General features: G+C 35.5%; 1 protein-coding gene across 2 annotated transcripts in view; it reads left to right on the top strand.

Annotated features, from left to right (window-relative positions):
• Positions 1–12,991, top strand: part of bdg (sodium-dependent transporter bedraggled) — a 409,562-nt gene that overhangs the window by 338,012 nt on the left and 58,559 nt on the right. For both annotated transcript variants that reach the window (XM_081729633.1, XM_081729634.1), the window contains one exon: positions 11,985–12,142. In XM_081729633.1, coding sequence (XP_081585759.1) covers positions 11,985–12,142 — 158 coding nt within the window. The remainder of the gene's footprint in view (positions 1–11,984; positions 12,143–12,991) is intronic.

Below are 12,991 nucleotides of genomic sequence, written 5' to 3' on the forward strand. Positions count from 1 at the left end.
TAGACAGAACATGTTTACACAAATTAACACCTGTATTTAGAGTAGTGGAGTTTTCAGACCCACGAATGCTTTCTTCCTTGAGGTTGCTGTCTTCCTTCCCCAGTTGCTGTTGCGTTTTTCTATAATAGTGTCACAGTAAAGGAAGTGTCCATTTTGTTATATTTGTGAGAAGATACAATTTTAAAAAAGGCATCATGTATACATTTAATATGTATTCGTATTATTATGGACCTTTCTACATTGGAAGGTAAGATTTTTTTTTTTTTTTTTTTTTGTGGCTCCTTGCCATTTTAACAAGGCAGTCACATGCATTTAACACGTTCGCTGCTGAGGACGCCCATCGGCGTCCAGTACAGAATTTGGCATATGCGCCGGACGCCTCTCGGCGCTTGTCCCTGCAGCTGATTCACTTTCCCGCCAGCGCTAGTGCAGGTATTGGTGCAAGTTGCAAGTGCAAGTGAATCAGCTGGAGGGACAAGCGCCGAGAGGCGTCCGGCGCATATGCCAAATTCAGTACTGGATGCCGATGGGCGTTCTCAGCAGCGAACGTGTTAATAGGATACCTAGGAAAGGACTAGTATATACGAACAAAGATTTAGTTTCAATGCATTACAGAAAAGACACATTTTAAAAGTCGGCAGGAAAAAAAGGCTAAGTACATCATGTTGTTAAGATTTCTTGGCTTACACCTTACGTAACGTGGTTCATGTGCTATTGGAATTCTGGGTAATTCTTTTTCGTAATTTAGTGCTAAGAGCTTTTTCCTGTACCACATTTACTTTGTTGGTTTTCGTGTTACTTTTGTAAAATTAGTTCTTTGAGGATACGAAAGAGAACTACGTATATAATTCAAAAAGTACTGGGTTTCTACGAGAGTGCGCTACATAAACAATCATTAAGTTTATGCAAATTATGTTCCTTAAAAAATTACCAAAATGTAGATTAAATTGTTTTCTTTTGTACTTGAAGAATATTTAAACCATGAATCAACATCATCACAATATTTATTTTCCGAATCAGGGAGAGAAGGCTGTCTACCGTGTATGCAATTTTGTCTGTTCTTCAAATTTATGTTTTATAGTTTTAATCTATTGAAATAATTTTAGGCAGTAAGGTTTTTGAGTTTGCTTCCTTATACAACGCCAAAGTAATGAAGGACGTGACGCAGTATTAAATTGGGTTCTAAGCTACGAGCGGGGCTTGAATTAGGCAGCAGGAAGCGTACCCATGGGGGTCCACCGGGTCCTGACCCCAGAAACTTCCTAATTCAACATACATTTGTACATTTTCTTAATAAAACTATACTTGTTTAACAGGAAAATGATTGATGTAGCATGAACATTTGATATTACACTTTATGTGTACTCTCTCTCTTAAATTAAAAAAAAAAAAAAAAACTTATTTTTTTGAAAATAGAGTGGAAATATTTTACAATTACTTATCGTCTGTTCGGGTGCAAAATAATACTTATTCAATATTACATAGACGTGGTGGTTTGTAGCATTCAACTTCCCGGCCTAAAGCTTGGACCCTCCCAACAAAAATTTCTGAGTGCAGAGACCATCATTCAAGGTTACTACTCACAGTATAGCCGTCCCTCATCACATTAGCTCGCCTCCGATAACGGGACATGCGGACAGTGTTTTGTTTATGGTAGATTTTTATGTAGATATGTATTATTCATTATGCGATTTTTTTTTCCTAAATGAGCTATTGAGCAACGTATTTTTTTTTTTTTTTTGTATGGTTTCCTTTCTGAGAATTTTAATTTGTGATTTAATTTTTGTTCTTGTGTCCAGAAGAAACAGTGGGAACTCTCGTTAACGAAGACGGGTTGGGGCTACTTATTTGTGGTACCTTCTGAAGTAATAAGTATGTTTCTGTTCACGCTGTCAATGACGTTTGTTTGACTTTTGCTATGTACATCCCACGTGATTCACTATCTTCTCAATGACACAAATGAATGTTATTTGTAGGTGAAGTATTGACAGCAAAGATCTGGGATTCTTGATCTGACTGACTGATCACACTGTATATTTAATACTTGCTGCCTAGAATTGTCAGTATAGGCCTATAATCAGTTACCAGAAACTGTGGACGTTTTTTCAAATGAGTAGACTATACTTTTAGATGCTCTATAAATAAGCAATTTTTGTAATGTCGCTGTTGTGCTGTACCACCCATCTTAGCTCAAATTGTTATGTTATCAAAATTTTAAAATGTTTCAGTGTAAAATGGCGTAGTACTGTGTATGAAACCTATTATAAATAAATAAATAAATAAATAGCCACACAAAGTATGTAATAGTATTAAACGGCATTCTACTCCAATCGGAACAGCAAAGATCTGTCTTTGAACAATAGAGGTGGATTAACATTCCTTATTTGCTTACACGGTGATGACAACGAGCACTATATCATTTGATGTCAAACTCGATGCCGTGCGTGGGGTCTCTGGTTCGATCCCCGGCCAATTAATTTTGTCATTCGATCAATCCTTCCATCCTTCATTTGTCTAAATCATCCGTCTTCCTTAGCCTAACAGGCATAACTATGGGACGTGAAGCTGAAAGTAAAATTTCATGAGTATTTAGATAGAGCGCACACTAAGTTCTGTGTAATTCCTTGAACAGCTTGCGAGAGGTCACAGAACTTTCAAGCCAGAGCGTTTTAAAATCTAATTCGCATTTTCGGCGGTTTAAACTGAAAGGAGTTTTCCGATCCTTGTTTATTAGATTTATATATAAAAAATGTGAAATCATCTTCTACAGGAAATCATCTTCTAAATTTATGACATAGAGTTCAATTGACACTCTGTGTATACATTATAAAGCACCAGAGAATTAAACTGTTAGAATATTAAACTATATATAGCTGTACATACTTAGACTGGTTGTAGAATATTTCAATATTTGAGCTCTACCTTTATCCGTGTGCTTGGGAAGAGGAAGGTGCTTTTTTATGTACATGGTCTTGGATTCAATTCTGGGATGATATTTACTCGGCTACTTGAATTAAGAGGTAGCCATAGCGGTCTAGGAAGTCAGAGACTGGCTATGAGAACTAGCGAACTGACGACTCATCGCCTAGGTTTAAAAAAAAAAAAAGACCTTTGAGAGCTGTACTGGAGATGATTTTAGGGCATGGCCCGGGGCGAAATTCGCTACGCACCGGAAGCCACATCTCCGATCGTACTAAATGTGTTTCCAGTATTTTCACAGTGGTACTTCTTACTATCTGTAAATTGAAAGTCCCACTTCCCCGGGAAAACTTTTGAACTCATCATTGAGTTGAAGCATCAGGAAGTTTAGTTAATTTGTACTCTAATAGTGCCCTTGAAAAACGGTTGATATCAAAGATATGACTCAATCTTTAGAGTAGAAATGTTGTTTGTATTCTGTTTTTTGTGTAGTAGGTTACATTAGTTCACATTGAGCAGCCAGTTATGCTAATATAGAATGCTGTTGTCTTTGACAGTTCATAATATAGCTTGTAAAACAAGCACGTGGATTTAAGTCACAGGAAGACTAATTAATTACAAGCTAATTTGGATTTCAAAGTTCAATCCAAAGTCAAAGAACTCAACAAACTGCTTTCATGCAATGTGATCTATCTGCTACTGCTTTTTTATATGTGGATTGCAAATCTTCTAGGACTGAAGCTATTGCGTGTTTCCTTGACTTTTAGGCTTTTCTTTCTTTCCTTTTTTTTTTTTTTTTTTAAATAGAGGATTTGGGCGCACGATGGCTCAGTGATAGAGCGCTTACTTCTGGTGCGTGGGGTCCCTAGCTCGGTCCCCGCCGAAGTAAGTTTGTTATCAGCATTGTGTTCGTCAGTTTTTTCGGTTCTTTAATAATTTTCGCTCACATTCTCATTCCACCAATTCTATTCATCATTCACTTGCTTTAATCACCCGTCTCCCTTTTCCTGAAGGACATAATAGTGGGACGTTAAATTGAAGGATTTCATTTTTTTACAGGATTTTATTTGATTTGCTTATACCTGTGTATCATATTTTTTTCCCCATAAAATTTTAACTGCCTGTACCGAACCCTAGGGCGCCCAAAGAAAATTCTCTAGGGAGGGCTTATCTGCATGGTTGCTACATTACGTCTGGTATTTAATATACATGGTTTGCCTTATTACGTGTACATTTTCATGAGCCGGAGAAGTGGAGCTCGGGCCCCACTTTGCCCTCCCCTTCGTGTGCCCATGACCGAATCAGCTTGCTGTTAACCTCTTAACGTAAAAAAACCGAAATGTCTCATGTGTTTAATAATTATTACGAATATTTAAAATTTCGGCAATATACTGGCATCCTTAAATATTTTGTAAATTTTGTTTCAACCTCGAATTGTTTGGTACAATTAGCTACGGTCGTAGTCATAAGATTACGTACGCATCTAATTTGGCTTCTTTGAAATGTTATTTTCTTTTTTCCATTATAATGGGCAATTACATCAATTGACAAAGATTAAGATTTCATCACTAAATAGATTTTTCCCAACATGGATAAAAATAAATTTTAAGTTAAAAGATTAATTTTAAATTCAATGCTAGCTGAATGTGTTGGCTACACAGCGTATTATTCTAATATGAACATGAATCTCCTTCCCTGTTCCTTTTACAGACACAAGTGAAGAACGGGAGGACTCATAAAGCGAGTGAATTACTATAGATGCAAGGATTTTCAATCATTTTTTTTTTTTTCATTGAGATACTACACACCTTTGAAATTGCCAGTATGCAATACATTTTGCCATTCAGATTAAAGAAAACAGTCTGCAATGTTCGTTAACCTGCGATACGTAAGCTCTTCTACTGGTTGCGTAACAAAAGGGTATCAACCTTAACAACACCCTAGCGACAGTGCTAATCTTATGGTTTTAAAACGATCTCGTAAACGTTCAATGGAAAAATGACACTTTTCATTAGTTAAAAAAAATAATAATAAAAAAATAAAAGGAAATCCACAAAAAATTGGAATCGACGAGCGAAAACGCCACATTTTTAAAAATTGTGATTTCTGAGATCTCATTGTCAGTCTAATTCTAAAAATATAAACTTATCCACAGTTTACACTTTTTCCTCTTTCTTTGCACAGCTCTTCAAAAACATTTTATTACTTTCTTTGGTTGATATATACCGCTATTTGTACTCAATTTAATTTTTTAAAATTAGTAACCGAGTTGCTATTCAGGAAAAGAAATAGGTATATAATCTATTATTTCCCTTTTGTACGAACTACAATAAAACGAAAATAATTTAAAGACTTATTTCTTTTCTGTTGTCTATAATAAAGGGTAAGTGGTATTTGTGCAAATACGATTAGAGTTGTAAGATAAAAAACAAATCCCGATTCTAAGTGTTAAGTGCCGGAATGGGTTCCATATTATTTAGTTACACAATTGAGTATAACTTAAAAAAATGTTTTTAGTGCAAGTTTACATAGAACATGCCTCTTAAATATATGCTTTATTTTCGTTTGTGTAGCTCAGTGTATCCCAACCTTGTTTACCTGACGCCCCTCCTTCGTACCCTGCATACGCCACTCCCTTCCATTCTGCATGTTGTTCATGCATGCTTCTCGTCTGACCCCGTCTGGAATTCATATGCAGAATTGAATTTTCAAATTTTCAATAACGATAATATAATAACTATAAATATACCACATTGATGTGACCCCTAGTCTTCCGTTCCAGGCGCTGCTATCGGCTGAAGGAATTCCACTCCCTTTCGCTAAGACTCTCTCGCTTAGCAACAGCTCAACCCTTATTGGCTCAACGCGTGGATGTCGAGGGTGTGAGCTTTAGTTCGCATTTTTGCCACGGCTCAATACATTTTGGCAGCACAATAGAAAACACGCACGTCCTGCGCAAGCGCAGAACACTATTGTTGTTTGAATGATTGAATATGATACAAAATTAAAAATATTTATGGCTGGCAAAGTAGTTTTAACAACACGTTAATAATATCTTTAATTAAGAATTTCTCGATACTTACTCGAATTTAAGACGTCCTCGAATCTAAGACACACCCCGATTTCGCTAGGTTAAATTAAGGAAAAATAGTGATACGTTCCGTTTTTACTATTACTAAAGCGCTCTTTCATATTGGTCATTTTCGGTGATTATATATATATATATATATATATATATATATATATATATATATATATCCCTCTCCCATCCCCATGTTGCGGAGCACGGCATCGGAAGTATCATTGTTCATCTCAGCGACCCCAAAAACTATAGATTCGACACTAATATCGGTCATTTTCGATCATTTTCAAATGTTTCTCCCCCTCCCTTGTTACACGTCAAAGTGATATGGCAAAAACAATCTCAGATTCGAACTTCATCTAAATTTATGAAAATTTGATCGAGATCAGTCAGGTGGTTGAAAATTTGATCATCTCCCCCTCCCGTACGTTGCATCGTCAAAGTTAAATGATAAAAATTATCCCAGGCCCGAATGTCATGTATGTTGAAAATTGGATATATTTTTTTTTTACATATATATGTCCCCCCTTCCCCTCCCTACATTGTGCCGTCAAAGTAAAATGATGAAATCATCCCAGGTCCGAACCTTATCTATGTTAAAAGTTTGATCGAGACCGGTCGGGTGCTTCAAGAGTTAAGTTTCATTCATTTTCATATATTTACCCTCCCCCTTCCCCTAAGTTCTACCATCAAAATGATATAATAAAAAAGACTTCCGAGGTTCGAACTTCATCTATGTTGAAAATTTGATTGAGATCGATCGGGTGGTTCAAGAGTTAACTCACGAATATGGTCACTTTTAAGTTTATATTTATTGAGTTTTGTGTATCTCCACATCCCTTACGTTGTTCCTTCAAAGTGAATTGGTAAAATCCATTCCAGGCACGAACGTCATCTATGTTGAAAATTTGATCGGGATTGGTCGTTTGGTTCAAGAGTTATTAAGTTTTATTTATTTTTCATAATTCCCCCTCCCCTCCCCAAAGTTATACTGTCAAAGTGAATAGCTAAAAACACTCCCAGGCCGGAACTGCATCTACGTCAAAAATTTGATCGAGATCGGTCGGCTGGCACAAGAGATTAAGGGTCACAAAGCTAGTTACTTTCAATTTGGATCTGAAGTTTTTTGTTCACAGACACCGCTATTAATATATAAATAATATAATCTCGCATATATTTCTAGCATGACTTCTCCGTACCTTGTAGTGCAATATTATATTATTACGAGCTAATTTGTTCTTAATGACATCATAGTTCTTACTCAGTGGTCTTATGTTTTAACGATATTAAACACATCTTCTTTATAACATTCGTTATATTTATAATTACAAGTTTACTTTTTTAAACTCGTAGCAGTAGCTTGTGCCAGCTTTGCTCGCTCCTTACGCTCCCTTAGGGAACACGTCCTGCAGGCTATGAAAAATTTGTATATATCAGGGTTTCTCAACGTGGGGTCGCGAGAGGTTGCATGGCGGTCGCGAAGATAAGCAGAAGATGAATGAACTGACCAACTTTGGTTTTAATCCATTAGCTTTTTGAGAAATTACTGTATCCACTATATAAAAGAAATGGATTCTACTGTTAGGGAAATAATGGATATCGTGAGATCTCCGCAATACGTATATTAAAAATCCCACACAAGCTTATTACAAACCAGAAATTATAAGGGGGTCGTTGGCAACAGGATGTGGTAAAATGGGGGTCGTGATAGAATTAGATTGAGAACCACTGGTATAGATCAACATTTCTATTACGTAGCCTTCTGTTCATGTACAGTTGCATAAGCGGTTTAAGGCGTTAATGACGCGAATAAATCTATCACATTTAGCAACATGTTTTATGACTTTTAAATTGAAGTGATCTTGATATTAATATATTTGAGTATCAGTTTCATCATAATTGATGTGGTTATAGCACAGCATAAATTTTTACAATTACAACGATTTTCTCTAAAATTACACATGAGGATTTGCATTCACCTTGTGCTTTCAATGAGTTCTATCGATTGCTGTCGTCGTTGAACACCCGCTTCCCCCCTTCCCCCCGTTATACGGTAGAAATGTCATAATTTATTAACAAATGTTCTCGAACTTCGCGCCGCAATGAAGGCGAATAGATTGCACTTACATTAGAGGATACACATAGAGATAATTTACTATCATTATTCTTTGACAGCAGAAATTATTTAAAATTTCTCTAAGCATGAGTGTTACCTGTGGCGTAGCTGTGTCCCTCGTACAGAACACGCTAACTACTTTGAACTTAAGGAAGATAAATGCATGTTAATAGACTGAAAATCAAGTGAATAATAATTTGTACGTCTCGGAAGGTTTCTCTGCTTGTAAATGAGTGAAAATTATGTAGTAAGGTCGTAATCTTGAAGTTGTGTGCATATCCCTTTTTGTAATATTAAATATGTAAATTTACATGCCCCTACTTATAAAAAAAATATACTAAGAAAGTAATGATCCATTCGATGGATTAATCTTTGTTCCTTAATTTTACTTCTACCACGCTATCTATCGTCTCTCTTTGGATGTCGTCTTCGAACAATACTAACTAGTTTCTTTACCTTTTTAAATCGTCGTCGTTAATGTTATTTTCTTTCCACCAGCTTTTTTCATAATCAGCTTCATTGCTTTTAGGTACCACCTAGCTGTTTTCTTTAATTCTTCTCCATATCCATATTTGGGATTATTTTATCATATCCATATTTGGAAATATCTTGTCGTTACATAGCAGTCCCACCTTTTGTTGAATAAACATTACTTCGGTTTCTAATAAGAGCTTCACATTCTACATCAGCCTTTAGTTTTCCCTCTCCTTTACAGTAAATGAATATGTGTGTATTAAGTTAAATTTAAAGGGAACTCATCATTGTCGTCATAAGTATTCTGCCATGATGGGCTTTCTAAGTTGATGAAAATTGAGAATGTGTAAGAAAACCAATTGTATTCATAGTGAGAGCACTGTCGGATTTGTATGTAGAAAGACTTCAGTGTTCATGCGAAAATCAGAAATCAAGTTTTTGCGAATTTTCGAATTGAGGAAGACGTGGAAACTGGTTGATACAGAAGAGGGCAGAAAGATATACAGAAAGTTAAATAATGAATTACGAAGAGAAACAGAGCGAGGGAAAAGTTTTACAAAAGAAAATGCAAGGGCATAGAAGAATTAGAAAGAGTTGGAAAATATGAGGAAATGTACAAGGAGGTGAAATCTAGGGAATTTCGGAGGAAACAAGGGTGTATTACGATGGCAGTAGAAAATAAGAATGGGAAGGTAGTTAGCGAGAGAAATAAGGTCATAGGAAGGTGGAAAGAATACGTTGAAGACTTATATGAGAGTAGGGATAGACAGTGTAACCTAAATGTTGAAGTGGAAAATGAAGTAGGCGAGGATGATAAAGGATTTAGTATTCTTCGGGATGAGTTTGAACAGGCTATATCCGAGATTAGAAATGGAAAGGCAACCGGAATAGATAACATACCAATCGAATTCATTAAAAATATAGGAGACAAGGGAAAGAAAGAATTGTTCCGATTATGCAATGAAATATATGAAACAGGAGAATGGCCAAAGGACTTTCTGAAAACGATCATGATACCGATGGCTAAGAAATCGAACCCAAAGAGATGTGAGGGTTATAGAACTATTAGTCTCATATCTCATGCAGCTAAAATTCTGCTCCGAATACTGAACAGAAGGTTATATGAAAGAACAAATAAAGAAGTTGAGGAGGAGCAGTTCGGGTTCAGAAGAGGCAAGGGCACACAAGAGATGCAATTGGATTATTAAGAGCAATCGGTGAAAGATTTGTAGAAAAAGGGAAAGAGGTGTATGTTGTATTTATTGATCTAGAAAAGGCTTTTGACGGCGTCAATTGCGAATTATTGTCTGGAATCCTAATCAAGATAGGGTTGAAATGGAAAGATAGACTCATAAGAAACTTACACATGAACCAACAGGTAAGTGTTAGGATAGGGGAAGAACTGACGGAAGAGAGTGCAATTGGAAGGGCAGTTCGACAAGGATGCTGCCTCTCGCCTACACTATTTAATGTCTGTCTAGAAGAGATAGTGAAAAAGAGCCTATATGAGGATGATGGCATTTCGGTAGGAGGTAGAATGATTAGATGCATAAGATTTGCAGACGATATGGCGCTTGTTGCAGAATCTGAAAAGAAATCAATAAAATGTTAGAAAGACAAAAGCCATGGTGATTGGAACGAAGAGGTCTGTGTCAAATATAAAAGTGGGAGGGGAGAAAATAGAACAAGTGAATCGATATCTGGGTAGTATTCTTAGTAAAGTGCGAACGTGAAATAAAACCAAGGATATGAATGGCGAAAGAAGCCTTTAGGAGGAAGAAAAGTCTGTTTTGTGGGACCTTGAATAAAGATTTGAGAAAAACTCATAAAATGCTTCTTGTGGAGTGTTGTACTCTATGGGACGGAAACGTGGACATTACGCAAAATTGATGAAAATCGACTGGAAGCCTTCAAAATGTGGGTGTGGAGAAGATTGGAAAGAATTACTTAGGTCGAGCGGAAAACGAATGAGTGTGTGTTAGAAATGGTGGGGGAGAAAAGAGCACTCTTAGATATTATTAAGAAGAAGAAGAAGAAAAACTGTTTGAGACATTGCCTACGAAGAAATTGTATCATGAAGGACGTCCTAGAGGGCATGGTGGCGGGAAAGAGAGGGAGGGGGCGAAGGAGACTACAATTAATGGATTATATAAAAACAAAGATTATACGTGAAGACGAAGAGGTTATCGGAGGATCGTGGAGCATGGAAGCTTCTAAGCTGCGGCAAGTGACCTGCCAATAAGAGCAGAATACTACTACTACTACTACTGATTATTATTATTATTATTATTATTATTATTATTATTATTATTATTATTATTATTATTATTGAAAATAAGTAATACACTATCAGTTCTATGCGTATATCAAAAAGTAACACACAAGACTACAGCTTAAATCGTCTACAAATGGTCCAGCATTTCGAAATACCTGGGGCCCAGTCTTGTAATACGAGTGTGAAACAAAATCAAATATTTTACAATTGTATATACCAAAAAATAATGACAAGTTAGAGGTATCACGATTAGTTTCATTCTAGTATTTCTACTGCATGGTATTTTACGACTTGTAAAAACGTATTACAGGACTAATTCTGAAAAATACAAGTAGACCCTTTGAATGTAAGATCTTAGACTTATTCAATATTATTAGTATATAATAGGGAAAGAAAGAGAGAAAAAGAACTTCCGATTAGAAGACACATTTGAAACGATAGATCTAATACAACATTGGTTCTCAACCTTTTTTGACTGACTACACACTTTACTGAATATCCAGGACATCACGACACTTTTTTTTATATTTTATTATAAATAATACTAATATATATATTATAAGAATAAAACGAATTGTTTTTTATAATTACTCTGTATAGCGATGAGCATCATTGCTACAGCTAGAGGTGTTGAATGGTACAGTTTCTCTTGATTTTAACTAATTATTAAATTCTTCATGATTTTTAAATTCTAAAATTTCGCGGGACACCTTAGGGGACTGCGTGACACATCAGTGTGTCGAGACACATCAGTTGAGAACCACTGTCCTAGAGTATAACGAGATGTGTGAGGTAAATTCTCATCCGTAGCTTTAAATAAAATCGACAATGACTATCTTATTGTTGTTAATATTAAAATTTACGCTGTAGAGAATCAAACTATTTTTAAGGTGAAATTGATACTAAAATATTACATACTCCAGTAAAAGAAGTAAAGATTACTTTAAAATTAGTAAAAATATTATGAAGAGTTTGTGATATGTCTGTTTATTTTCTTTCTTGAAATTTATAGTTTTTATTGTAGAAGTGACACTGGCATCATGTTTTACATACTTGTTACGAAAAAAGAAAACTAATTTGTGATAGAGAACTTATATATTTTTTCTCTTTCTTTCCAGAACATCCCATCGACGTGACAGCAGTGCCATGCCAGAAGAGGCACAGAGTCCAATCGGTCACTGGCCACATAACTTAAGTTCCGTTTTAGCATGTCTTGGGTGTACGTTAGGACTCTTTAACATAAGTCGCTTCGCTGTCCTTAGTGTTCAGTTCGGGGGTAAGTACAAGACCTTTATATATATTTAGCATCAATTATTTTTTGTAATCTTCCAAGTAAATTTAATAATACTAAAATAATGTGTGTGTATGGCATAAACTTTCTGCATAAAAATAGGTCACCTAGAGGCAGCAAATTTTGCAGATCTAATCACGTACGAAGCTCTTTTTCGTTTTTCAACTTGAGGGGATAGAGTTGCCGTATTTCAAAAATGAAAATCCGGGACGCTACTAAATTACGAGAATCTTCGAAATGCTTAAAACGAAAAGCAGTGTTATATATTAATATACTTTCTTCCATCAGATGGAGTTGTTCAAGTATTACGTAATAACATTTTTAGTACATTTTACGAGACTTTCTCCTCCCTTGTTTAGCAAACGTAAGCAGATGATTTACCCCCCTCCCCTGATTAAAAAAAATATATCAATATCTGTTATGTTTCATGCCTTTCAAAGTCTGTTTTAGGCGAAAACAGTATATTTTTCTTCTTGAATGGTCAACGGAAAAATACCAAAAATATCGGTAAGGGATTATTGATTAAAATATTTCAGAAGGAAAATGCAGATTGAAACAGAGTACTAAAGATAACAAAATAAGATTGAGTAGTTAAACCTTTTATCCCTGGCCCTATGAAACGAATGCTTCGTTTAATGTCAAAGTAGTTAAATCGTGAACTTAATTAAATACATGTTCATATATTCAAGTTTTTTTTTTTTTCAACTTTTGAATGCCATACTCAGAAGTTGAAGAGAATAATTATTCACCTAATCCTGTGAAAAAAAGCAAACTATAGCAGGGTGTCTATCGGTCACGAATGTCACGAAAAAGTCACGAAATTTAGCTTTTGAG

The sequence above is a fragment of the Thermobia domestica genome, chromosome 1 (genome assembly GCF_964235325.1).
Source record: "Thermobia domestica chromosome 1, izTheDome1.hap1.1, whole genome shotgun sequence".
Classification (NCBI taxonomy): domain Eukaryota; kingdom Metazoa; phylum Arthropoda; class Insecta; order Zygentoma; family Lepismatidae; genus Thermobia; species Thermobia domestica.